Below are 26,034 nucleotides of genomic sequence, written 5' to 3' on the forward strand. Positions count from 1 at the left end.
TATCCCTACCATCCATGCGCCTGTTCAAACTTCTCTGAAGCATTGAACTCAAGCTTGCATGCACTTGTGCTGACAGCTCATTCCACACTCACGACCCCAACTGAAGAAACACAGTAAATATATAACGTATACACACACAAAAAGTTAAACTAAATATGTAGTGCAAAAAAAAGTAGGTTCACAGGTTCACTATCCACTCAGAAATCTCATGTCGGTGGGAAAAAAACTGTTCCTGAATCACTGAGTGTGTGTCTTCAGGCTCCTGTACCTCCTCCTCCTCGATGGCAGCAATGAGAAGAGGACATGTCCTGGGTAATGGGGGTCCTTAATGATGAATGCTGCTTTTTTGAGGCATCACCTTTTGAAGGTGTCCTCGATGCAGGGGAGGCTAGAACCCAGATGGAGCTGGCTGAGTTTACAACCTTCTGCAGGTTTGCAGCCAAGAACCGAAAGTGGACATCACAGGCAAAGCCCTCCCCACCATTGAGTACAGTTACATGGAGCGCTGTCACAAGAAAGCAGCACTCATTACCAAGGACCCCCACCATCCAGGCCACACCCTCTTCTTGCTACCACCATCAGGCAGGAGGCACAGAAGCCTTGCATCCTGCATCACCGGGTCCCTGAACCGGCGTGGATAACTTCATTCACCATCAGCCACGATCAAATGGTGGAGCAGACTTGATGCCTTATGGTCTCTAGGCCTTACGGCCATGTGCTAAACACTAGCTGCCGCTGCCTTGCCCACTAGGAATTGTCTCTCACCTGGAAGATGCAGAACTACAGATCAAGAAAGTAAGATTCCTGTGCCTGTGATGCCCCCAGCAAGAAAGTTTTTCATAGACCTGTGCAATAAACTTTAAAGTAAAGCCAACAACAAACCCATCAATAAACCAACTGCACCTGTGCATTTGGCAAAAAACCATCAATAAACTTTATTTCATATTTAACAAGGAACAGAACATGTGCAGAGATATGCACCAAAAACCCCAGTGGGCTGCCACTGGCTTCCTGAGGGTGTGCTTCCGATATGCTGGATACCTGGAACCTGACAGTTGCTCCCTGAGATTTGATTCACCCGTCGGTGCCCTGAGCAAGCGAGACCAGCAGACAGGTGTCAGTCCACACCCAGACGTCTGCGAACCCTGTGGACTCAGGGTCTGTGACCGCCCCACACAACCACCCAGCACCATCAGTTTGGAGGGTGCACTGCCCACCCAAGTCAGTTTCCGGGTTGTTATTGCACAGGTCCGACAGGACTGCAGGACAGACGCACAAACACAGATATTCTCATCGGAGAAACGCTGGGGGATGGAGGCGGAGATTCGATGGCAGTCTGGTTACTTTCCAGTGTCAGATCCATGAAGGATGGCAGTTTGCAAAGCTGGCATTGAGTCCACCCAGGCAAATAGTGAGAGTTGTCTCGATAGGAGCCAAAGAGAGAAGGTGGGGAGGGGGGTGGTGGTGGACTGGATAGGACCCGGGTCTGGGTTGCTCAGGATTAGTTACAAACTCAAAGTGCACCCTCTCCAGACACACAGACCCCATCCCTCCTGACCACATGGCTGAGGGGGGTGGATTTCCAGACACGCCGGCCCTCCCCACACCCCACCCTGTCTCACGGCTCTCAGGAGACAGGAGGGCAATATTCGCAGGGCCAGCATACAGAGTTTGGGAGCGGGGGGGAGTGGGGTGGGGGGCAGATACCGGGTGGGAGGGGGTGGAAAGAGGGGTGGTGTATAATGCACTCTGCTGCTCAGATGCTCCTGTAGATGTGGCGGCCTCTCGGCCTCTCGGCCTCTCGGCACCGCAGACAGTCGAGTCTCTAGTTCCATCAGTCACTCAGCAGTTCCGACCTCCAGTGCCACCTCGGAACACAAATCAGGAGAAGGGTTAGACCCCAACCCGGAATTCAGGAGGAGCTAGCTCCCCCACCCCACCCCCCATGAGGGATTTCGACAAACAGCAAGGGCATGTCCGAGGGGATACGAGATAGGAGAGCGCAGAGAATCCACGCTGATGGAGCCATGGGACAAGCTCAAAAAGCACACATGGGGCAAGAAGGCCCTTTCCCCATCAGACATGGCTCCCCCTTCACCCACCTATCTTTGGTGCAAGTCGATTCCCCAATGACGACCTGCACGTGCAGCAAGATTGACCCACACACCCAATGCCCCAAAGCTGAAACAAGCTGTCAAAACTGTTGAAAACTTTGAATATTGCTGATATTCACATGCAAGGTATTAAAAATAAATAGATTTTTTTCTGAGGTTAAAATAAAATAACATTAAAATATTGAAAACTTTTTTTAATAGGCATCTGTTAGTCTCGTGAGACCATGGATTTGTGCCTTGAAAGGTTTCCAGGGCGCAGGCCTGGGCAAGGTTGTATGGAAGACCGGCAGTTGCCCATGCTGCAAGTCCCCCCTCTCCACGACAATGATGTTGTCCAAGGGAAGGACATTAGGACCCATACAGCTTGGCACTGGTGTCGTCACAGAGCAATGTGTGGTTAAGTGCCTCGCTCAAGGACAGAATACATTGCTTCAGCCAAGGCTCGAACTCACGACCTTCAGATCACTAGACCAACGCCTTAACCACTCGGCCACGTGCCAACACATTGAAAATATTAATGTTACCTTAACCCAACATTATTACTAGCCCCAGTAAGTGTGACAGTCTATGGACTGGAGTGGGTACCTTCGCCTGCCTAACAACCGCCAAGGGAGGGACCCTGGGTGGTCTAGTGTGTACGTGACTTCAGCCCCAGCAGTTGGCTCACCTTTGAGTGTGAAGTGGGGGTGATTAGGGAGGGGGAAGGAACACCAGACAGCAACACATAACCCCTGCCACAAATTATAATGCCTACAAAAACTATTCAACACCAACCCCCCACTTCTGTAGCCAGAGGGTGGTGAATCTGTGGAATTCATTCAGGCCAAGTCATTGAGTATATTCAAAGCGGAGGTTGATGGGTTCTTGATTACTTAGGTCGTCAAAGGTTATGGGGAGAAGGCAGGAGAATTGGTGGAGGTGGATAATAATTCAGCCATGATGGAATGGTGGAGCAGACTTGATGGACTAAATAGCTTAATTCTGCTCCTATGCTCTCCACATCCAACCGAGACCACTGGCAGTCATCTCCAACAGCGTGGTGGTCCCACCCAAACTCAGTGACCACCCGTCTCCACCCAGAGCCCAGCGATGCCCGCCTACAGGTGACCCAGGACACAGGCGTGTCCTCGTGGGAGGGAGTCCTCCTAGCCTCACCTGTGACCTTGACCTCAGAGGGTGTGTTTGACATTGACCTTTGGCGCCAGCCTCTCCTGAATCTCGGAAAGAATCCTGTCCCTGGACCGTCCATCCTCCAGCAGTCCCTGCTCAGAAAGAGAGAGGTGGGGGACACACGTTATGGAAGTAACAAAACAAAGATGACAGAAGAGCGGCGGATGTAGTGTATATGCTGCTACAGTGGCTCAGCGGTCACCGCGATGGTGTTACAGCTCAGGGTGTGGAGTTTGAAGTTCAATTCAAAAGTCATCTGTATGTCCTCTCTGAGGAATGGGTGGGTTTTCTCCGGGTGCTCCAGGATAGGCCAATTCAGAAAGTTGGGAGGCATGGGAAACCAGGGAAACTTGGGTGTGTGGATTCAGAGTTAACTTGCCCAAGGAAAGCAGAGGTTGGTGACCAGTGGTGTTTCACAGGAATCTGGTCTGTGACCCCTGCTCTTTTGTGGCATGGATAAGGAAGTGGAAGGGTGGGTTAGTTAGTTTGCCGAGAGGCTGGAGTTATGGATATTCTAGAAAGTTGTCATAGGTTACATGGGATGTTGATAGAATGCAGGGCTGGGCTGAGAAGTGGTAGGTGAAGTTCAGCTTTGAAAAGTGTTAAGTGAATCACTTTGGAAGGTCAAATTTAAAGGTAAAATACAGGGTTCTTAGCAGAGTGGAGGATCTTGGGGTTGACATCTATAGACCTCTTGAAGTTGCCATGCAAGTTGATAGGATGGTTAAGAAGGTGTACAGTGTACAGGCCTTCATTAGTTGGGGGACTGAGTTCAAGAGCCACGAGGTAATGTTGCAGCTCTATAAAACCCTGCTTAGACCAGACAGAATATTGTGTTCAGTTCAGGTTGCCTCATCATAGGAAGGAGGTGGAAGCTTTAGAGAGGGTGCTGAGGAGATTTACCAGGGTGCTGCCTGGATTAGAGAGTGTGTCTTATGGGGAGAGGTTGAGCAAGCTCAAGCTTTTCTCTTTGGAGCGACAGAGGATGAGAGGTGCCTTGATAGAGGTGTACAAGATGATGAGGCATGGATCCAGTGGATAGCCAGAGATTTGTTTTTTTAGCAATGGGGCATTATTTTAAGATGATTGGGGAGGGATGTCAGAGGTAAACACAGATAGAGGTTGGTTTGTGGAACACACTTCCAAGGGTGGTGGTAGAGGCAGATACATTCGGGACATTTAAGAAACTCTTAGATGGATGATAGAAAATTGGAGGGTTGTGTCAGAGGGAAGGGTTAAGTTGATCTTAGAGAGGTTTAAAAGGTCAGCACAACATCACGGGCCGAAGGGAGAAGAACACACCCACCAGAATGAGTTGGTCCTTGCTGTGCAGCAGTGCCTGGAGCTGGAGCCGCTCGGCGTTGTGACTGCGGGCGCTGGAGGTCTGGAGCTCAGAGAGACGGCGGATTTCAGCTTCCCTGCCCTTGAGCTCCAGGGACACCCGGCTCATCTCCTGGGCATGGGAAGCCTGCGCCCAGCCCTCCTGGGCTGTAAACTCCTGCAGAGAGAGAGAGAGAAAGGAAAGGGAAGTGGAGAGTTAGTGTCGGCATCAGGAGCAGAGTCCAACATCAGCAGAATGCAAGCAGTGACCCTGCCCGCACAGCAAGACCCCACAGGCTGGGCTCCGTGCCACCGCTGTGGTCTCGTAAGACCACAAAACCTAGGAATAGAATTAGTCCACTCAGCCCATCGAGTCTGTTCCACCATTCTACCGACCCTTTCAACCACGCTCTCCCCATAACCTTTCACGCCCTGACTAATCAAGAACCTATCAATCTCCGCTTTAAATATACCCAATGACTAGGTCTTCACAGCCATCTGTGGCAGTGAATTTCACAGATTCACCACCCTCTGGCTGAAGAAATTCCCTCTCATCTCTGTTCTAAATGGACGTCCCTCTAGTCTGAGGCTGTGCCCTCTGGTCCCAGACTCCCCAACTATAGGAAACATCCACTCTATCTAGCCCTTTCAATATTCAATGGGCTTTAAAGAGATCCCCCTTATTCTTCTAAACTCCAGTGAACGCAGCCAGCAAGCACTCCTCATATGTTAACCACTTCATTCCTGGCATCAGTCTTGCAAACCTCCTCTGGACCCTCTCCAATGCCAGCACACCTTTTCCTAGATAGCAGCTCGCAATACTCCAGTGCAGCCCAACCAATGCCTTATCACAGGATCATGCTGGATCAGAGAGTCAATTCCACACCTCTGCTTCCTTCCCACTTTCCCAAACTCCAGCCCGTCATCCTCGCATCCCAGAGGGGGGCTTCAGGCTCCTACCTGGATCAGCCGGTCCTTCTCAGCCAGGGAGCGGGATAGCTCCTGGATGACCTTGTCCTGGTCCTCCTTCTGCCGGCTCAGCTTGGCCTGCGCCTCAGACAGGAGCTGCTCCTTGTCCTGCAGTCGTTGGCACAGACCAGCCAGGGAGTCAGGACCCTCGGGCAGACCCCGGGCCAACAGCGAGTCTGACAGAGCCTGCAAAGCACAGACAGGGGATTGAGGGCTCGGCAGTGGACAGGGTGAGCCGTTTCAAATTCCTGGGTGCCGACATGTCTGGGGATCTCTCTTGGGCCCGACATTTTTTTAAGATCATGAGAACACTCAGTCCTCTTTTATTGTCATTTAGAAATGCATATATGCATTAAGAAATGATACAATGTTCCTCCAGAGTGATATCACAGAAAACAGGACAAACCAAAGAGTAACACTGACAGAACCACATAATTATAACATATAATTACAGCAGTGCAGAGCAACACCATAATTTGATGAAGAACAGACCATGGGCACGGTAAAAATAGTCTCAAAGTCCCTGAGTCGATCGACTCCCGAGTCCCCGTAGCAGGCGGCAAAAGGGAGAAACTCCCTGCCATAAACCTCCAGGCACCGTCAACTTGCCGACGCCTTGGAAGCAGCCGACCCTGAGTCCATCCGTCCGAAAACTTCGAGCCTTTGATCAGCCCCTCCGATACAGCCTCCCGAGCGCGATCCTCTGCCGAGCGCCTTCGACCTAGCCCCGGCCGCTGATACAAGCAAAACCAAGGATTTTGGGGCCTTCAGCTCCGGAGATTCTGGTTACCACACAGTAGCAGCAGCAGCGAAGCGGGCATTTCAGAAGTTTCTCCAGATGTTCCTCCGTACTCTCATGTCTGTCTCCATCAAATCAGAATTGTGCACGGTCCCCTACTTGACAGATAACAGACATCACCACAGAAATGGCCACACATGCTGCCATCTTCTCCTCCTCCGTATAGATGTAATTACAAAGAAAGCATCACAGTGTCTATATTTCATGAGGAGTTTGAGGAGGCTTGGTATGACACCAAAGACTCTCGCAACTGTCTACAGATGCCCGATGAAGAGCGTTGTAACCGGCTGCATCACTGTCTAGTACAGAGGGCCACTGCACAGGATCGGGAAAGGGGGCAGAAAGCTGTGAACACAGCCAGCTCCATCCTGGGCTCGAGCCTCCACAGCATCCAGGATATTTTTCACAAGGCGATGCCTCAAAAAGGCAGCATCCATCACTGAGGATGCTCACCAACCAGGCCATGCCCTCTTCTCACTGCCACCATCAGGGAGGAGGTACAGGAGCCTGAAGAAGCAAACCCTGTGGTTTAGGAACAGCTTCTTCCCCTCAGCCATCAGACTTCTGAATGGACAAATGAACCCACAAAGAATTTTTTTAACTCTCTTTTTGTAGTATTTTTAAATTTAATTTCATAGTTACATTTCTTATTGCAGTTGATATTCCTTCATTAAGTATTGCCATGTATGCTGTCGTAAAATAACCGATTTCACTATATGTGTCAGTGATGTCAAACCTGATTTGGGTTCTGTTGGGGGGAGGGAGAGGCAAAGAGGAGAGGGTGGTGGGGGAGGGGGAAGAGAGGGTGAGGGGATGGCGTAGGAGTGGCAGAGGGATTGGAAAAAGGTCGAGGGAGGTGCATGTGCTTTCGAGTAGAGTAAGTTGCACTTACTGTCGTAGACCCATTTCCGGGAGAATTCTCACCTCTGACAGCCCGTGGAATGGTTTGGGGCTCGTACCCAAGAAGGGTACCGGGGTGAGGGGGTCGCCTGCCTGTCTGTCTGTCTACTCTCTCTATGACTCTCACAATCTCATAAGCATCATTCCTGGGACCCTAGACCCACCCGTCAGTCTCTCTCCGCCACTGTCCCCTCCCTCCGCTCCCCGCCCCCAGAGGATGCCAGGATCACCGCCCCCATCCCATCCATACCTTCACGTCGCTGGTCAGGCTCTGCAGAGCGGCCTGCTGCTGCTGTCGGATCTCCTCCCGTCCCCGCAGGTCAGCGGCCCGCTGCCCCTCCCACAGCCACTGTGTCTGCTCCATGCTCTGGCCCAGCCTCTGAAGCCGTGACTCCTTCTGTCCCAGGCTCGCGTTTAACGTCTGCGGGGTGAGAGACAGGGTGAGGAGGGGGGCCTCTGGCGAAGGAGAACGCCACAGAGGCGCCGAGGCGTGGGGCCCGGGCAGCGAGCTCCCTTGCTGACAACGGGGAAAAGTCAGGTCAAGTACAGAGAACCTCCCTTCGGCAGTGGGAAATCCCAAGGCGAGGGACCATTAACGCAAGAGATTCTACAGATGTCGAAAGTCTGGAGAGGGAAGATCTGACAGAGGATTACAAAGCGCTGAGAGGCATAGGGGTGGACAGACATTTCCCGGGGTTGAAAATGTCTAATACCAGGTATTAAAGGTGAGACGGGGTAATTTCAAAGGAGATGTGAGGGGCAAGTGTTTTCTCTCCCCCACGCAGAGCATGGTGGGGCGCCTGGAATGTGCTGCCTGGGGAGATGGCAGAGGCAGAAACGTTGGAGAAGTTTAGAGAAGCAGATGAATGTTAGGGAAATGGCAGGAAATGGACAGTTGATTGGGTCTGCACAATGCTGTGGGCTGAAGCACCTGCCCCTACACTGTACTGTGTTCTAGGATATCCGGAGACTTTGCACCAAGGTGGAAAGGACGAATACAAGGAGGCGCAATTTTAGCGAGACTGGAGGAAAATGGTGGCGGGGATGTCCGCGACGGTTTCACTTATCTATTTACACTCTGATGGTGGTTGCCTGCAACACCCAGCCAGGGGGAGGGGGTAGAGGCAGAAAATTAGAAACTTTTAAGAGACAGGCACAGGGATGAAAGGAAAATGGAGGGCCATATGGGAGGGAAGGGTTTGACTGACCTTAAGCAGGTTAAAGGGCAGCACAACATTGAGGGACGAAGGGCCTCTTCTGTTCTATGTTCTGAAGCTTGAGCAGCCTCACAGATTGCTGGAGGAACTTAGCAGGTCAGGTGGCACCCATGGAGGGGGTAAATGTTCTATAGATTCAGGATCAGTTCCTGACGACTGGAGGGTAGCTAATGTTATCCCACTTTTTAAGAAAGGAGGGAGAGAGAAAACAGGGAATTATAGACCAGTTAGTCTGACATCAGTGGCGGGGAAGATGCTGGAATCAATTATAAAGGATGAAATAGCGGCACATTTGGATAGCAGTAACAGGATCGGTCCGAGTTACGGAGGGGAAATCATGCTTGACTAATCTGGAATTTTTCGAGGATGTAACTATGAAAATGGACAAGGGACAGCCAGTGGATGTAGTGTACCTGGACTTTCAGAAAGCCATTGATAAGGTCCCACATAGGAGATTAGTGGGCAAAATTAGAGCACATAGTATTGGGGGTAGGGTACTGACATGGATAGAAAATTGGCTGGCAGACAGAAAACAAAGAGTAGCGATTAACGGGTCCCTTTCGGAATGGCAGGTGGTGACCAGTGGGGTACCGCAGGGTTCAGTGCTGGGACCGCAGCTGTTTACAATATATATTAATGATTTAGATGAAGGAATTAAAAGTAACATAAGCAAATTTTCAGATGACACAAAGCTGGGTGGCAGTGTGAAATGTGCAGAGGATGTTGAGATAATGCAGGATGACTTGGACGGGTTGGGTGAGTGGGCAGATGCGTGGCAGATGCAGTTTATTATGGATAAATGTGAGGTTATCCACTTTGGTGGTAAGAACAGGAAGGCAGATTACTATTTGAGTGATGTCAAGTTAGGAAAAGGGGAAGCACAACGAGATCTAGGTGTTCTTGTACATCATTCACTGAAAGTAAGCATGCAGGTACAGCAGGCAGTGAAGAAAGCTAATGGCATGTTGGCCTTCATAACAAGGGGAATTGAGTATAAGAGCAAAGAGGTCCTTCTGCAGCTGTACAGGGCCCTGGTGAGACCACACCTGGAGTACTGTGTGCAGTTTTGCTCTCCAAATTTGAGGAAGGACATTCTTGCAATTGAGGGAGTGCAGCGTAGGTTCACAAGGTTAATTCCTGGGAAGGCGGGACTGTCATATGTTGAAAGATTGGAGCGACTGGGCTTGTATACTCTGGAATTTAGAAGGCTGACAGGGGATCTGATTGAAACATATAAGATTATTAAGGGATTGGACACGCTGGAGGCAGGAAGCATGTTCCCAATGTTGGGGGAGTCCAGAACCAGAAGCCACAGTTTAAGAATAAGGGGTAGGCCATTTAGAATGGAGTTGAGGAAAAACTTTTTCACCCAGAGAGTTGTGGATCTGTGGAATGCTCTGCCTCAGAAGGCAGTGGAGGCCAAGCCTCTGGATGCTTTCAAGAAAGAGTTAGATAGAGATCTTAATGATAGCGGAGCCAAGGGATATGGGGATAAGGCAGGAACTGGATACTGATAGTGGATGATCAGCCATGATCACAGTGAATGGCGGTGCTGGCTCGAAGGGTTGAATGGCCAACTCCTGCACCTATTGTCTATTGAAACGAGTCACTTGTGTGAAAAAAAAAACCACAATCTGACGGGTGCAGTGGGGGCACATTCCTGTGCATGCCACCGTGTTCAGCAGAACACCACAGGGTCGTGGACTTAAGAGTGTGAGTAAATGGGGTTGGTGTAGATGGGATGTGTCGAAGAGCCTCCTACTGGGGGGTTGGAGCAGGTGCCAGGCGACAGGACGGAGGGAGACTCACGTTGATCATTTCCTCGTTGCGGACTAGGACTTCACCCAGACGTCTGATGTCCCTGTCCTTCTCGAGTAGAGCCTGCTTCAGCCGCTCAGCCTCACTTTCCATCTCCTCCAGGACACCCAGCACCTCTTCACTGGCCTTCTAGAAGCAGCAAAGGGCAACAATGACAACGATGTTATTACCCATCTGTACAGCCTGTGGACCTGCGGTTAGGAAGCCGAGGATCCAGTTGTAGAGGGACGTACAGAGGCCCAGGCTTTGGAGCTTTTTAATCAGAACTGGAGGAGTTAGTATTGTCCAGGTGATCCAAGGCCACGTGATGACCCACTGGAGATCTACTGTGGTGACAGGCAAATTGCACTGGATACAACACAACGGATGGATGAATATGAAACAGGAAAGTATCCGGGATATCAACAAAGAAAATAGATCATAGCGTAATAAAGGGAAAACAGGACAGAATTTACTCCAAGGCTTAAGAAAATCTGTTAAGTAGAGCTCAACAGTAAAAATACAACAAAGCCAATAAACATTTTCGCTACAGACTCATTGGAGATCTCTACACAGAAATAGAATGTTTCCTTATGGCAATACAGGACCAGGTGGTTAACACAAAAAAATATCAAAAATGCATAATAAAAACCCAGCAAATTCAAGACGATAAGTGCAGAAAATGCCAAGAGAAACCAGGAACAACCCAACACATTAGTGGATCCTGCAGTAGTTATCTCAGTCTGGTAACTTACACAGGCACAATCAAACAGCAAACATTATTTACCAAAATCTTCCTCTAAAACACAAACTCATAAAAGAAACCTTACCTTACTCTAAGTACAAGCCTGAGCCAGTTTTGGAGTCAGAGTCCCACAAATTATACTACAGCCAATCTGTTATTATAGACAGGACAATCCGTAACATCGGTCCAGATGTAATAACCCAGGATAAACAACTTACTTCATAGATATCATTCCAATCACACAAAACATCCAGAAATCACAAACAAGAGAAAACCTGCAGATGCTGGAAATCCAAGCCACACACAAAATGCTGGAGGAACTCAGTAGGCCAGGCAGCATCTATGGAAAAGAGTAAACAGTTGACGTTTCAGGCCGACTTTCATCTTTTCATCAGGACTGAAGAGAAAAGATGAGAAGTTGGAGTAAGAAGGTGGGGTAGGGGGAAGAAGTACAGGGTAGTAGGTGATAGCTGAAACCGGGAGAGGGGGATAGGTGAAGTAAAAGAGCTGGGAAGTTGATTGGTGAAAGAGATAAAGGGCTGGAGAAGGGGGCCCAAAATGTCAACTGTACATTTTTTTCTCCCCCATAGATGCTGCCTGGCCTGCTGAGCATTTTGTGTGTGTTGCTTGGATTTCCAGCATCTGCAGATTTTCTCGTTTGTGACCAGAGGGAGGTGATGCGCAAGTAAAGAGTTAAGGTGAGAGAACGAAATGGAAATGGGGGATGGTGAAGGAGAAGGTGGGGGGAGGCATTACTAGAAGTTTGAGAAATCAATGTTCACGCCATCAGGTTGGAGGCTACCCAGATGGAATATAAGGTGTTCCTCCTCCAACCTGATTATGGCCTCTTCTGGGTTTGATTTCAACACTTAAGAGAAATTTGGATAGATGCATGGATGGGAGGGGTATGAAGGGCAACTGGGAGGGCAAGAAGGGAGTCTCCAGACTTACCTCTAGACCTTCTTCTCGCTTGTCCAACCAGAGGCAGAGCGTCCTAATCCCATTGTCCTCCGGGCCATCGGTGGACTTGTTGCTGCTGGACAGTTGGCTGATCAGTTTCACACACTCCTGTCAGAACCGGGAGACAGAACAGACAGAGAGCAGGTCAGCCCAGAGCAGTACAGAGGTGAGAGAGTCAGGGATTCATCAGAGAAAGAGGCTGTTACCTGCCAACTCAATTCAAACCCTGGACATGAAGGGCCTGCATTGTGGGAAAGGACCAATCAAGCATAAGCAAGGACCTGGGCCCTGCCATCTGCCTACTGCCAGCTACAGCAGATGTAATCTCTTTGACTCTCCATGCAGCCTTACTCCAGGTCAGAATACTGTTTATTGACTATAGCTGTTTATTCCTGCAAGTCTGATCAAAAGTTCCAGATCCTAGGCCTCTAAACCTCCCTCTGCAAATGAATCTTTGACTTTCTCACCAGAAGACTGGAAGTCTGCGCAGATCAGAAATAACACCCCTGCTTTGCCGATAATCAGCACGGGCGCACCACGGGGATGCGTGCTTAGCCCACTGCTCTACTCCCTCTGCACCCACGACTGTGCGGCCAGGCACAGCTCAAATTCCATCTATAAATTTGCTGACCACACAACTACTGGTAGCAGAATTTCAGATGGTGACGAGACGACATACGGGCAGGGATTCAGATTTCTGGATCATTGGGACCTCTTTTGGGGCAGGTGTGACCTGTACAAAAAGGACGGGTTGCACTTGAATCCCAGGGGGACCAATATCTTGGTGGGGAGGTTTACAGCGAGTTTAAACTAGAATTGTTGGGGGGAGGGAACCGAACTGAAGAGACTGGGGAAGAGGATGTTGGCTCACATATAGAGAAAGCTTGGAGACAGTGTGAGAGGGAGGACAGGCAGGTGATAGAGAAGGGACGCGCTCAGACCGATGATTTGAGATGTGTCTATTTTAATGCAGGGAGTAGTATAAACAAAGCGGGTGAGCTTAGAGCGTGGATCAGTACTTGGAGCTACGATGTGGTGGCCATTACAGAGACTTGGATGGCTCAGGGACAGGAATGGTTACTTCAAGTGCCGGGTTTTAGATGTTTCAGAAAGGACAGGGAGGGAGGCAAAAGAGGTGGGGGCATGGCACTGCTGATCAGAGATAGTGTCATGGCTGCAGAAAAGGTGGGCACCATGGAGGGATTGTCTACGGAGTCTCTGTGGGTGGAGGTTAGGAACAGGAAGGGGTCAATAACTTTACTGGGTGTTTTTTATAGGCTGCCCAATAATAACAGGGATATCGAGGAGCAGATGAGATAAATTAATCAGTTAATCTTTAATTTGCATCCTGGCCAGTGGCAGGAAACCGGAGCACCCGGAGGAAACCCACGCGGTCGCAGGGAGAACGTACGAACTCCTCACAGGCAGCGGTGGGAATTGAACCTGGGTCACTTGATCTGGGGGAGTGTTGTGCTAACCACTCCACCCTGACACCTGACAGTCAGGTCACCATGTGACTGCACTCGATGTCTGCCAAACACTCAGGGGCACGATCTATGGGAAGTTGGCTATGAAGGACTCCAGTAAATTTCCTCTGAACCCCCGCCCCGTGCAGGAGACAGGCTGCAGGCACTTCACTCGCGGCCGCTCACCTCTAACAGTCGCTCCTTGCTGCGCAGGTCACGGGCCAGCCCTTGTACTAAGCGGCATCCCGTGTAAGTGCTGAGCTCCTGTGTTGCCTCTGGCCGCCCCCCAGCCTCCTGTGGAGAGGGCGCAAGCAGGTTATTAGTACAGCTGTCATCGGCGGGAGAATAGGAACACAAGTCAACAGTAGCAGAACAGAATCAATCACTGAATAGCCCAATTCTGCTCCCATGTCTTATGGGAACCTCATTCCCCCCCCCCCCCCCTCCACATTTGGAGTAGTTTTGGGCCCCTCATCTTAGAAATGATGTGCTGGCGTTGGAGAGGGGTCAGAGGTGGTTCACAAAAATGATCCCGGGAATGAAACGGTTAATATACAAGGAGCATTGGGTCTGTACTCGCTGGAGTTTGGAAGAATGAACAGGGATCTCATTGAAATCTATCGAATGTTGAAAGCCCTCAATAGAGTGGATGTGGAGAGGATGTTTCCTATAGTGGGGGAGTCTAGGACCAGAGGACACAGACAGAGTGGGTGTGGAGAGGATGTTTCCTATAGTGGGGGAGTCTCGGACCAGAGGACACAGATAGAGTGGGTGTGGAGAGGATGTTTCCTATAGTGGGGGAGTCTCGGACCAGAGGACACAGACAGAGTGGGTGTGGAGAGGATGATTCCTATAGTGGGGGAGTCTAGGACCAGAGGACACAGACAGAGTGGGTGTGGAGAGGATGATTCCTATAGTGGGAGAGTCTAGGACCAGAGGACACAGATAGAGTGGGTGTGGAGAAGATGATTCCTATAGTGGGGGAGTCTAGGACCAGAGGACACAGATAGAGTGGATGTGGAGAGGATGTTTCCTGTAAGGGAGTCTCGGACCAGAGGGCACAGATAGAGTGGATGTGGAGAGGATGTTTCCTATATTGGAGGCATCTGGGACCTGAGGGCACAGCCTCAGAATGGAGGGACATCCCTTTAGAACAGAGGTGAGCAGGAATTTCTTTAGCCAGAGGTTGGTGAATCTGTGGATTTCATTACGACAGACGGCTGTGCAGGCCAAGTCACTGGGTATACGTAAAGTAAAGGTTGATAGGCTCTTCATTAAAGAGGGAGAAGGCAGGGGAATGTGGCTGAGAGATAATAAATCATTCATGATGGAATGGCAAGTAGACAGATGGGCCAAATGGCCAAATACTGCTCCAATATTTTAGTTATGAGGAGAGCACGGGTTACAAGGAGAATTTGAACAGGCTGGGACTGTTTTCCCTGCGGTGAAGGAGGCTGAGAGCTGATCTGAGGGAAGTTTATAAAATCATCATGTGCCGCAGTATTTCCCCAGGGTAGAGGGGCCCAAGACTCGAGGAACCTCACGATATGACCTTGCACCTTATCGTCTACCTGCACTACACTGTATCCGTAGCTGTAACACTTCAGTCCGCAGTCTGTTTTACTGTGTGCAACCTTGATGTACAGATATGATATGATCTATAAAACAAACCTCTCACTGTACACCAGACAATAAAATAACGTGAATAATAATCACTTTATTTACAGAGCACTTTTCATTCAGATGATGTAATTCAAAGTGCAATAAAAGGTAGAAATATGAAAATAAAAGACAAAAGATGTCAGTTACGAGTCCTGCCACCAAGGGTCTTGGCTGGAAACGTCGACTGTACTCTTTTTCTAGATGCTGCCTGGCCTGCTGAGTTCCTCCAGCATTTTGCGTGTGTTGCTCGGATTTTCAGCATCTGCAGATTTTCTCTTATTTGGGTGTGAGGGAGGATTTGGCCAAAGTAAATTGGAAGGAGCTGCTGGCAGGGATGACAGCAGAATAGCTATGGTGTGCGTTTCTGGTGCAGGACATGTGTATTCCAAAAATGAAGAGGTACTTAAATGGCAAAATAGTACAAATGCGGCTGACAAGGGAAGTCAAAGCTAATGTAAAAGCAAAAGAGGGCATACAACAAAACAAAAGTTAGCGGGAAGATAGGGGATGGGAAACTTTTAAAAACCTACAGAGAGCAACTAAAAGAATCATTAGAATGGAAAAGATGGAATATGAAATCAAGCTAGCAAACAATATCAAAGTGGACCTAGAGATGCTGCCTGGCCTGCTGCGTTCACCAGCAACTTTTATGTGTGTTGCTCAAAGTGGATAGTAAAAGCTTTTTCAAGCATGTAAAAAAATAAAAGAGATGAGAGTGGATATAGGACCACTAGAAAATGAGGGAGGAGAATTAGTAACAGGGAACAAGGAGATGACTGATGAACTAAATTAATATTTTGCATCAGTCTTTACTGTGGAGGACACTAGCAGTACGCCTGATGTTGTTGTGTGTGAAGGAAGAGAAGTGAGTACAGTTACTATTACAAGAGAGAAGGTGCTCAAAAAGCCGAAAGACCTAAAGGTACATAAGTCACCTGGACCAGATGAACTGCACCCTAGAGTTCTGGAAGTGGTAGTGTTGTGGAAGCACTAGAAATTTCAAAAATTAATGGACTCTGGTATGGTGACAGAGGACTAGAAATTTGTAAATGTCAGTCCATTCTTAAAGAAAGGAGGAAGGCAGCAAGGAAGGAAATTATAGACCAGTTAGCCTGACCTCAGTGATTGGGAAGATGTTTCAGTCAGTTGTTAAGGATGAGGTTATGGAGTACTTGGAGACACAGGACAAGATAGGACAAAGTCAGCATGAATCTTGCCTGATGAACCAGTTGAAATTTTTTGAGGAGATTACAAGTAGGATAGATAAAGGGGATGTTGTATATTTGGACTTTCAGAAGGTCTTTGACAAGGTGCCACTCAAGAGGCTGCTTATCAAGTTCAGAGCCCATGGAATTACAGGAAAATTACTGGCATGGCTAGAGCATTGGCTGATTGGTAGGAGGCAGCGAGTGGGAATGAAAGGATCCTTTTCTGGTTGGCTGCCAGTAGCTAGTGGTGTTCCACAGGGGTCTGTGTTGGGACCACTTCTTTTGATGCTGTATATCAATGATTTAGATGATGGATGGATTGCTTTGTTGCCAAGTTTGCAGATGATATGAAGATTGGTGGAGAGGGAAGTAGTGTTGAGGAAACAGGTAGGATGCAGAAGGACTTCGACAGATTTGGAGAATGGGCAAGAAAGTGGCAATGAAATACAATGTTGGAAAATGCATGGTCATGCATTTTATTAGTAGATATAAATGTGCAGGCTATTTTCTAAACGGGGAGAAAATCCAAAAATCTGAGATGCAGAGGGACTTGGGAATCCTTGTGCAGAACTCCCTAAAGGTTAACTTGCAGGTAGAGTCAGTGGTGGTGAGGAAGGCAAATGCAATGGTAGCGTTCATTTCATAAGGTCAGGAACACAAGAGCAAGGATGTAATGCTGAGGCTTTATAAAGGCACTGGTGAAGCCTCACCTTCACACAGTTTTGGGCTGCTCATCTCAGAAAAGATGTGCTGGCATTGGAGAGGGTCCAGGGGAGATTCACAAGGATGATTCCAGAAATGAAAGGGTTATCATATGAGGAACATTTAATGGCCCTGGGTCTGGTTCTCACTGGAATTTTGAAGGATTGAAGGGTGGGGGTGGTGCAGGTCTCAGTGAAACCTTTCGAATATTGAAATGCTTAGACAGAGTAGATATGAAAAGAATGTTTCCCATGCCGGTAAGGACAAGAGGGCACAGTCTCGGGATAGAGGGGCATCCACTCAAAACAGATGTGGAGAAATTCCTTTAGCTGGAGAATGGTGAATTTATGGAATTTGTTACCACGGGCAACCATGGAGGGCAGGTCATTGAGTGTATTTAAGGTGGACGTTGATAGGTTCTCGTTTGGACACAGCATCAAAGTTAATGGGGAGAAGACCAGGGAGTGTGGCTGAGGAGGGGTAAATAGGGATCGGGCATGATTGAATGGCAGAGCAGACTTCATGGGCCAAATGGCCTAATTCTTATGGTTTAATTCAGTATTTCGTAGATGCACCTTTGTCAGCAATTACAACCTTGAGTCTGTGTGGATAGGTCTCTAAAAACACAAACAACAGGAATTCTGCAGATGCTGGAAATTCAAGCAACACACATAAAAGTTGCTGGTGAACGCAGCAGGCCAGGCAGCATCTCTAGGAAGAGGTACAGTCAACGTTTCAGGCCGAGACCCTTCGTCAGGACTAACTGAAGGAAGAGTTAGTAAGAGATTTGAAAGTTGGAGGGGGAGGGGGAGATCCAAAATGATAGGAGAAGACAGGAGGGGGAGGGATAGAGCCAAGAGCTGGACAGGTGATTGGCAAAAGGGATACGAGAGGATCATAGGACAGGAGGTCCGGGAAGAAAGATGGGGGGGGGGGAACCAGAGGATGGGCAAGAGGTATATTCAGAGGGACAGAGAGAGAGAAAGAATGTGTGTATAAAAATAAGTAACAGATGGGGTACGAGGGGGAGGTAGGGCATCAGCGGAACTTAGAGAAGTCGATGTTCATGCCATCAGGTTGGAGGCTACCCAGACGGAATATAAGGTGTTGTTCCTCCAACCTGAGTGTGGCTTCATCTTTACAGTAGAGGAGGCCGTGGATAGACATGTCAGAATGGGAAGGGGATGTGGAATTAAAATGTGTGGCCACTGGGAGATCCTGCTTTCTCTGGCGGACAGAGCGTAGGTGTTCAGCAAAGCGGTCTCCCAGTCTGCGTCAGGTCTCGCCAATATATAAAAGGCCACATCAGGAGCACCGGACGCAGTACATCACCCCAGTCGACTCACAGGTGAAGTGTTGCCTCACCTGGAAGGACTGTTTGGGGCCCTGAATGGTGGTAAGGGAGGAAGTATAAGGGCATGTGTAGCATGGATAGGTCTCTGTCAGCTTTGCACATCTGGACACTGCAAGTTTTTTTGTAGACACTGTAAGTACTTCTCAAGACATGGACCAATTAAAGATAGTCAGCATGGTTTCATGCATGGCAGGTCATGTCTAACCAACTCTGAGTGTTGAGGTAGTTACCTGGAAAGTGGATGTTGTCTACATGGACATTAGTAAGGCATTTGACAAGGTCCCGCGTGGAGGTTGGTCAAAAAGGTTCAGTCACTTGGTATTCAGGATGAGGTAGTAAATTGGATTTGACATTGGTTTTGTGGGGGAACCCAGAGGGTGGTAGTAGATGGTTGTCTCTCTGACTGGAGGCCTGCGACTAGTGGTGCACCTCAGGGATTGGTGCTGGGTCATTTGTTGTTTCTTATCTATATCAATGATTTGGATGAAAATGTGATTAACGGGATCAGCAAATTTGCAGATGATACCAAGACTGGGGCTGTAGTGGACAGTGAGGAAATCCATCATGGCATGCAGAGGGATCTGCGTCTGCTGGAAAAATGGGCTGCAAAATAGCAGATGGAATTTAATGCAGACGAGTGTGAGGTGTTGCACTTCAGTAGGACCAACCAGGGTAGGTCTTGCACAGTGAACGGTAGGGCACTGATATTCCTGGATATGGGATTACAGTCTATAATTTGTTGAAAATGGCATCGCATGTAGATAGGGTCATAAAGAAAGCTTTTAGCACTTTGGCCTTCATAAATCATTGTACTGAGTACAGGAGATGGGATATTATGTTAAGGTTGTTTAAGACGTAGGTGAGGCCTAATTTGGAGTATTGTTTGCAGTTTTGGTCACCTGCCTACAGGAAAGATGTAAATAAGGTTGGAAGAATGCGGGGAAAATTTACAAGGATGTTGCCAGGTCTAGTGGACCCGAGTTATAAGGAAAGATTCAATAGTTTAGGACTGTACTCTTCAGAATGCAGAAGACTGAGAGGAGATTTGACAGAAGTATACAAAATTACGAGGGGGTATAGTTAGGGTGAATGCAAACAGGCTTTTTCCACTGAGGTTGGGTGAGACTACGGCCAGAGGTCATGGGTAAAGGGTGAAAGGTGAGAAGTTTAAGGGGGACATGAGGGAAACGTCTTCACTCAGAGGGTCATGAGAGTGTGGAGTGAGCTGCCAGACGAGTGGTGCACGAGAATGTTAAAGAGAAGTTTGGATGGGTACATGGTCAGAGGGTTATGGTACCAGTAAATGTCGATGGGAGTAGGCAGTTTAGATGGTTTCAGCCTGGACAATATGGGCCAAAAGGCCTGTTTCTGTGCTGCACCTTATGACTCTAGTTAGGCTGAACTGCATACAGTCTGATCACCCCTCTGTAGGAAGGATCTGGAGGCTTTGGAGAGGGTGCAGGTTTACCAGGATGCCGCCTGGATTAGAGGGCATGTGCTCTAACGAGAGGCTGGACCGACCTGAGATATTTTCTGTGGAGCGGCAGAGACTGAGGGTAGATCTGAGAGAGGTTTATACGATTGTCAGAGGGACGGATAGAGCAGGCAGACAGTATCCGTTTCCCAGGGTTGAAATGTCTCATACCAGGGGCATGCATTGATGGTGAGAGGGCGTAATTCCAAAGGAGATGCGAGAGGCAAGTTTTATTTTTAGAAACACAGAGGGTGGTGGCTGCCTGGGGTGGTGGTAGAGGCAGAAACGTTAGAGAGTTTTCAGAAACGTGTAGGTAGGCACATAGCTGTGAGGAAAATGGAGGGATATGGACATTGTGTCGGCAGAAGAGATTTAATTGGTGTGGCACAAACATTGATTTAAGGCTGAGCAGAGGCCAACTGTCATGTTGGGCAATTAGGGCTGCCCATGTTGTCTGCCATTCAGTGAGAAGTCCCGGGGCTCGGGAGTGGTGGGTGGGTAAGCTGGATCCAGGGGTGGGACGATTGAGTCCATGGCTCACCTCCTCTGTGACGAGGATCTCTCCCGCTTTCCCCTCCTTTCGCTGCTCGGTGACCTGGCTCGGGATTCCTGGCTTGTGTTGGGGCTGAATTAACTTCTGCAGCAAGAGATGGGAGGGGAGGGGAGGGGAGAATAGGACAGGATTAGAAACAGGGCAACGCTGGGCTGCTCCAAAGCAGCTCCCTGCCCCCACCAAATACCCCACACCTCACAGGGTGTAGGGGGCACAGAGACATAGAGAGTGTGGGGACCAGAGGGGGGGCATTACAGAGACAGAGAGGGGTGCAGAGTTGGGGGGGGGTCACAGAGACAGGAAGGGGTGCAGAGTTGAGGGGTCACTGAGACAGAGAGGTAAGGAGTTTGGAAGGGATCACAGAGGCGGGGAGGGGTGCGGAGACAGGAAGGCGTTACAGAGTCAGGAAGGGTGTGGAGGCTGGAAGAGGTCACAGAGGTGCGATGGGTTGTGGAGGCCAGAGGCGGTCACAGAGATGAGGAAGGGTGCAGAGGCCAGAGGACAATACAGAAACGGCAGAGTGTGGGGTCATGGAGATGGGGAGGGGACATAGAAACAGGGAAGTGCGTGGAGGATGGGGGGGAGGGGAGTCACAGAGATGGGGAGGGGTGTGGAGGCTGGGGGGGGTCACAGAGACAGGGAGGGGTGGGGAGGCTGGGGGGGGTCACAGAGATGGGGAGGGGTGTGGAGGCTGGGGGGGTCAGAGACAGGGAGGGGTGGGGAGACTGGGTGGGTCACAGAGATGGAGGGGTGGGGAGGCTGGGGGGGTCACAGAGATGGGGAGGGGTGTGCAGGCTGGGGGGGTCACAGGGAGGGGTGCGGAGGCTGGGGGGATCACAGGGAGGGGTGCGGAGGCTGGGGTGTTCACAGAGACAGGGAGGGGTGTGGAGGCTGGGGGGGGGGTCACAGAGACGGGGAGGGGTGTGGAGGCTGGAGGGCATTAGAGACAGGGAGGGATGTAGGTCCAGGGGGCTTTCCAGAGATGGGGAGGGCTGTGGGGGCTGAAGGGATCACAGAGATGGGGACGAGTGTAGAGTCTTCGGGGGGGGTCACAGAGATGGTGTGGGGTGTAGGGAAGTTGGGTTTCACAGACACAGGGAGAGTTTTCGGGTCTAACTGGAGTGACCATTGGAAACCGAACAGCTACTCCTCCGCCCTCACCTTCCCAGCCCCTGCTCCCCATTTACCCCATCCCTCCCTACCCGCTGCCCCACTTCTCAACCTCCGCCTCTCCAAGATCAGTTTGAACCATTACCTCGAGGTTGAATGGCCGGTACTCGTCCCACATATCCAGCTCACTCTCTTCATCTCCCGTGTAGCTGAGCCTTTGCCTCGGGGTGTCCAAACCACTCACCGTCCGCCCGGCGCCACCCCTGACCAGGACTGGGATCCTGCTGTGCAGCAGGGCCCGGACAGGCCGGTAGGTGGCGCCCTCCAGCTGCCGGGCCAGGTCAGCCAGAGTTTGCTCAGGGCTGGGCCCGGCCCAGTCCTCAGACGAGGCCCCACCGTTGCTGCCCACGTCCAAGTCGGAACCGGAGCCCCAGGCCGAGCAGCTGGCTGCTCCCAGCGAGGAGGTGGACAGGGAGCGGGCCACTGGCAGTGGACAGGTGAGCCAGGGGGAGCCCGCACGGCTGACTGGGGAGAGGTCGACACCCGCCAGCTCGCTGATGGACTTGCTGCGGGGCAAGATCCCAGTGGCCAGGGCGCGGGCCAGCCGGCGCGGGACCGGGCACACAGCGTCGTACTCGTAATCGGACACGCGGAAGGCGCTGCAGCCGAGGCAGCGGCGGTCCGGGCAGGAGCAGTGGCCCGGTTCGGCTTCACTGCCCTCCGCCCAGCACTCGTACCCGGCCAGGCTCATGTCCTCCTGCAACAACAATGCGTAGTCCCGCTCAGCCAGCTCCCGGTCTCCCGAATTGCCAGCCGGGCCCGCGCGCGGGGACCGGCCGTGCAGGCGGCACAGGAGCCCGGCCAGGCGCCCCCTCTCGGTCAGCAGCCGGCGCACCCTCTCCACGGAGAGCGCCTGCACGCGGGCGATGACGCCGTCGAAGCGGTGCAGCCTCTCCAGCGCCGCGGCACACTTGCCGCACAGGAACTCGCTCTCGCCGTCTCTGCGGCAGAGCCGGCAGCCCAGCACGTGGGACAGCACCACCCGTAGGTCGACCGGGGCCCGGGCGCTGAAGATCCATCGCCTCTGGTTGCCCTTCAGCTCGGCGCCGCAAATGCGGCAGATGTCATTCATCGGTCAGCGGCCCCTCACCTGCGAGAAGGGGTGTGGAGAGAGGTGTTAACATCTGAGCCAAGGTACCCCGCAGGCAACAGGCGGAACAGCGGTGCAGCGTGTAGAGTTACTGTGTTAGAACATTACAGCATGGTACAGGCCCTTCAGCCCACAATGCTGTGCTGACCCTTTAACCTACTCAAAGAAAGACGTAACCCTTCCCTCCCTGTGGTTAGGCTGGGTTACCGGGTCTGCACAGATCAGGGGGCCAGAAGGCCCTGTTCTGTGATGTATCTTGAAATAAAATTCAAAAATTAAAAATAATCTATTTTAAGATCAATATAAACAAGGAAACAAAAAGTTTGTTCAGATACATAAAGAGTGAAAGAAAGGTGAAAATGGATATCAGATCCCTGGAAACGATGCTGGAGAGGTAGTAATGGGGGGGGTGGGTAAGGAGATGGTGGTGGAATTAATTAAGTATTTTGCATCGGTCCTCACTATGGAAGACACTAGTAGGATCTTGGATAGTGTTGGGGGAAGAAATGAGGACAGTTGCAACTAGAAATTACGGAGGCATTAGTAATGATCTTTCAAGAATCTCTAGATTCTGCCATGGTTCTGGAGGATTGGAAAATTGCAAATGTCACTCCACTCTTCAAAAAGGGAGAGAGGCAGAAGAAAGGAAACTATAGGCCAGTTATTCCAACCTCAGTGGCTGGGGAGATGTTGGAGTCTATTATTAAGGGTGAGATTTTGGGGTACATGGAGGTACATGATAAAACTGGTTTGCTCAAGGTCATGGTTTGCTCAAAGGAAAATCTTGCCTGACAAATATGTTGAAAATTCTTTGAAGAAGTAACAATCAGAATAGATGAAGGATAATCAGTTGATGTTATGTATTGGGTTGTCAGAAGGCCTTTGACAAGATGCTACACACGAGGCTGCTTAGCAAGATAAGAGTCCATGGTACTACGGGAAAGATACCATGGATAGAGCACTGGCTGATTGGCAGGAGGCAAAGAGGCAAAAGGAACCTTTTCTGATTGGCTGCCAGTGACTAGTGGTGTTCCGCAGGGGTCTGCGTGGGGACCACTTCTTCTTGCGTTGTTTGTCAATAATCTGGCTCTTTGGCCAAGTGTGCGGACGATAGGAAGAATGGTGGAGGGACAGGTAGTGTTGAGGAAGCAGGGAGGCTGCAGAGGAGGACTCAGACAGATGAGGAGAATGTGCAAAGAAGTGGCAAATGGAACACAGCATCAGGAAGTGTACGGTCATGTGCTTCGATAGAAGGAATAAAATGGGGAGAAAATTCAAAACTCCGAGGTGCAAAGAGACTTGAGAGTCCTCGTGCAGGACTTGGGAGTGCCCTGAAGATTAATTTGCAGTTTGAGTTGGCGGTGAGGAAGGCAAATACAATGTTTAATATTAATTTTGAGAGGACTGGAATATGAAAACAAGCATGCAATGGTGAGCCTTTCTGAGGTACTGGTGAGGCTTCCCTCCCTTGGAGTATTGTGAGCAGTGCTGGACCCCTCATCTAGAAAATAATGTGCTGACATTTGTTCCTCCGGTTTAAGATGCTGCTGGTGAACTTCTGCGCTTTCTGCTGGTGTCTAACGAAACAAAGGAAACAACTTTGCTCATCTCACTTTTTCTGCCAAACAATAAGCGCAAGTAAAGTCTGTAACTTCCCTTTGGACTTGAAGGCAATCCGATGTGGTAGGGCTGAGGCGAGTCGAGGAGGGCCTGAGGATCCATTGATTTTGGTGCTGAGCCAAATCGGAAAGGTCGGGTACAGGCTGAATCGGGGAGGGAAAGGTCCAGGCACCTGAGCAGGTCGGGCCGACTGAACCTGAAGTTTGGATGGTGATTTAAGTGCTGGGCTGAATTGAGGAGGTGGAGTCCTGGCCCCAGAGCACTTAGAGGCAATCAAACCCAGTGTTTGCATGCCTATTCAGGCGGTGAGCAGCTTTAAAAGGTCAGGGTGCCTGGGCCTGAGGCGAGGGATGGGCCGATTCAGCTCAATGCTCCACAACACTTACTCGGCTGAGCGCTGAACTATGCTAAAGCATGGTGCTCTAACTTCAGTTCAGGATGCTGTTTGATTGTGGTTAGTGTCTGCATGATTTGGCTTTCTTCTCTCCGCACATTGGGTGTTCGATAGTCTTTTTTTAATGGGTTCTTTGGGGTTTCTTTGTTTAGCGGCTGCCTGTAAGGAGAGGAATCTCATTATTGTATATGTACTTTGATAATAAATGTACTTTGAACTAAGAATGGAGAAGATTGAGGCGGTTTGTTGAGGTTTTTACAAAATTATGAGGGTAAATGCCACTATTCCACTGAGGTTGGGTGAGACTACAAGTAGAGGTCATAGGTTAAGGGTTTAAGGTGAAAAGCTTAAGGGGAACATGAGGCTAAAGAGTTTCACTCAGAGGGAAGAAGAAGCTGCCAGCACAAGTGGTGGATGCTATTTTGATTCCACGTTTAAGGGACGTTTCGACAGGGACATGGATGAGGTTTGGAGGGCGCAGGTCCTGGAGCAGGGATGGTCGGCAAAGCACTGAGGCTGGATGAGAATAGAACCAGGGGTCATAGGTTGAGGGCAAAAGGAGAAATATTTCAGGGGAACTTCCTCATTCGCAGAGCGGCGCGAGTGTGGAATGAGTCGCCAGTGCAAGTGGTGGATGTGGCTTTGATTTCTATATTTAGGAGTCGCTCGGACAGGTCTATGGGTAGGAGGGGTATAGAGGGCTTTGGTCTGGGTGCAGGTCAATGGGAATAACAGTTCACCAGGGACTAGACGGGGCAAACGGGCTGTTTCTGTGCTCTATGACTCTATTGGGTTTACACTTTGTAGTCTGCTCGTGCTGCCCCTACTCTGTAAGTTTGTTCTGCGTTCTGTTACTGCATTTCTTTTGTGCAACCTCAATGTATTATTGTAATTAATTGAATTTCACTGTACACCCCTCTGCACCTCTGATGTTTGAACCTTCTCCCCATTTAGATAGTAGTCCACACTATTCTTCCTTTTACCAAAATGCATTATCATACATTCCCCAACACTATATTCCATCTGCCACTTTTTTTGTCCATTCTTCCAAACTTGTCCTGCTGCAATTGCATTGCCTTCTCTGCACTACCTACCTCTCCACCTATCTTTGTATCATCTGCAGACTTTGCCACAAAGCCATCAACTCCATTATTGAAATCAGTGACAAACAATGTGAAAAGTAGTTGTCCCAATATTGGACCCTGGGGAACACCACTAGTCACCAGAAGCCAACCAGAAAAGGCCTCTTTTATTCCCATTTGCTGCCTCCTGCCTGTCAGCCATTCCCTTATCCATGCCAGCATCTTTCCTGTAACACCATGGGATTTTATCTTGTTACGCAGCCTCATG

The 26,034-nt window shown here is 49.9% G+C and overlaps 1 protein-coding gene across 3 annotated transcripts in view; it reads right to left on the reverse strand.

Moving 5' to 3' along the window:
• Window positions 1-929: 929 nt before the first annotated feature.
• LOC140198316 (uncharacterized) overlaps window positions 930-26,034 on the reverse strand; it is a 31,105-nt gene continuing 6,000 nt past the window's right edge. Inside the window, exons 2-11 of one of the 3 annotated variants that reach the window (XM_072259405.1) lie at window positions 21,666-22,670; window positions 20,399-20,494; window positions 13,644-13,751; window positions 11,983-12,099; window positions 10,299-10,436; window positions 7,523-7,693; window positions 5,565-5,759; window positions 4,591-4,782; window positions 3,270-3,376; window positions 930-1,868 (exon numbers count right to left, since the gene is read on the reverse strand). In XM_072259405.1, the coding sequence (XP_072115506.1) occupies window positions 3,284-3,376; window positions 4,591-4,782; window positions 5,565-5,759; window positions 7,523-7,693; window positions 10,299-10,436; window positions 11,983-12,099; window positions 13,644-13,751; window positions 20,399-20,494; window positions 21,666-22,652 (2,097 nt within the window). In that variant the 5' untranslated portion in view covers window positions 22,653-22,670 and the 3' untranslated portion in view covers window positions 930-1,868; window positions 3,270-3,283. The remainder of the gene's footprint in view (window positions 1,869-3,269; window positions 3,377-4,590; window positions 4,783-5,564; window positions 5,760-7,522; window positions 7,694-10,298; window positions 10,437-11,982; window positions 12,100-13,643; window positions 13,752-20,398; window positions 20,495-21,665; window positions 22,671-26,034) is intronic. The other 2 variants (XM_072259406.1, XM_072259407.1) reach the window with 2 other exon arrangements.

The sequence above is a fragment of the Mobula birostris genome, chromosome 5 (assembly GCF_030028105.1).
Source record: "Mobula birostris isolate sMobBir1 chromosome 5, sMobBir1.hap1, whole genome shotgun sequence".
In the NCBI taxonomy this organism is placed as follows: Eukaryota; Metazoa; Chordata; class Chondrichthyes; order Myliobatiformes; family Myliobatidae; genus Mobula; species Mobula birostris.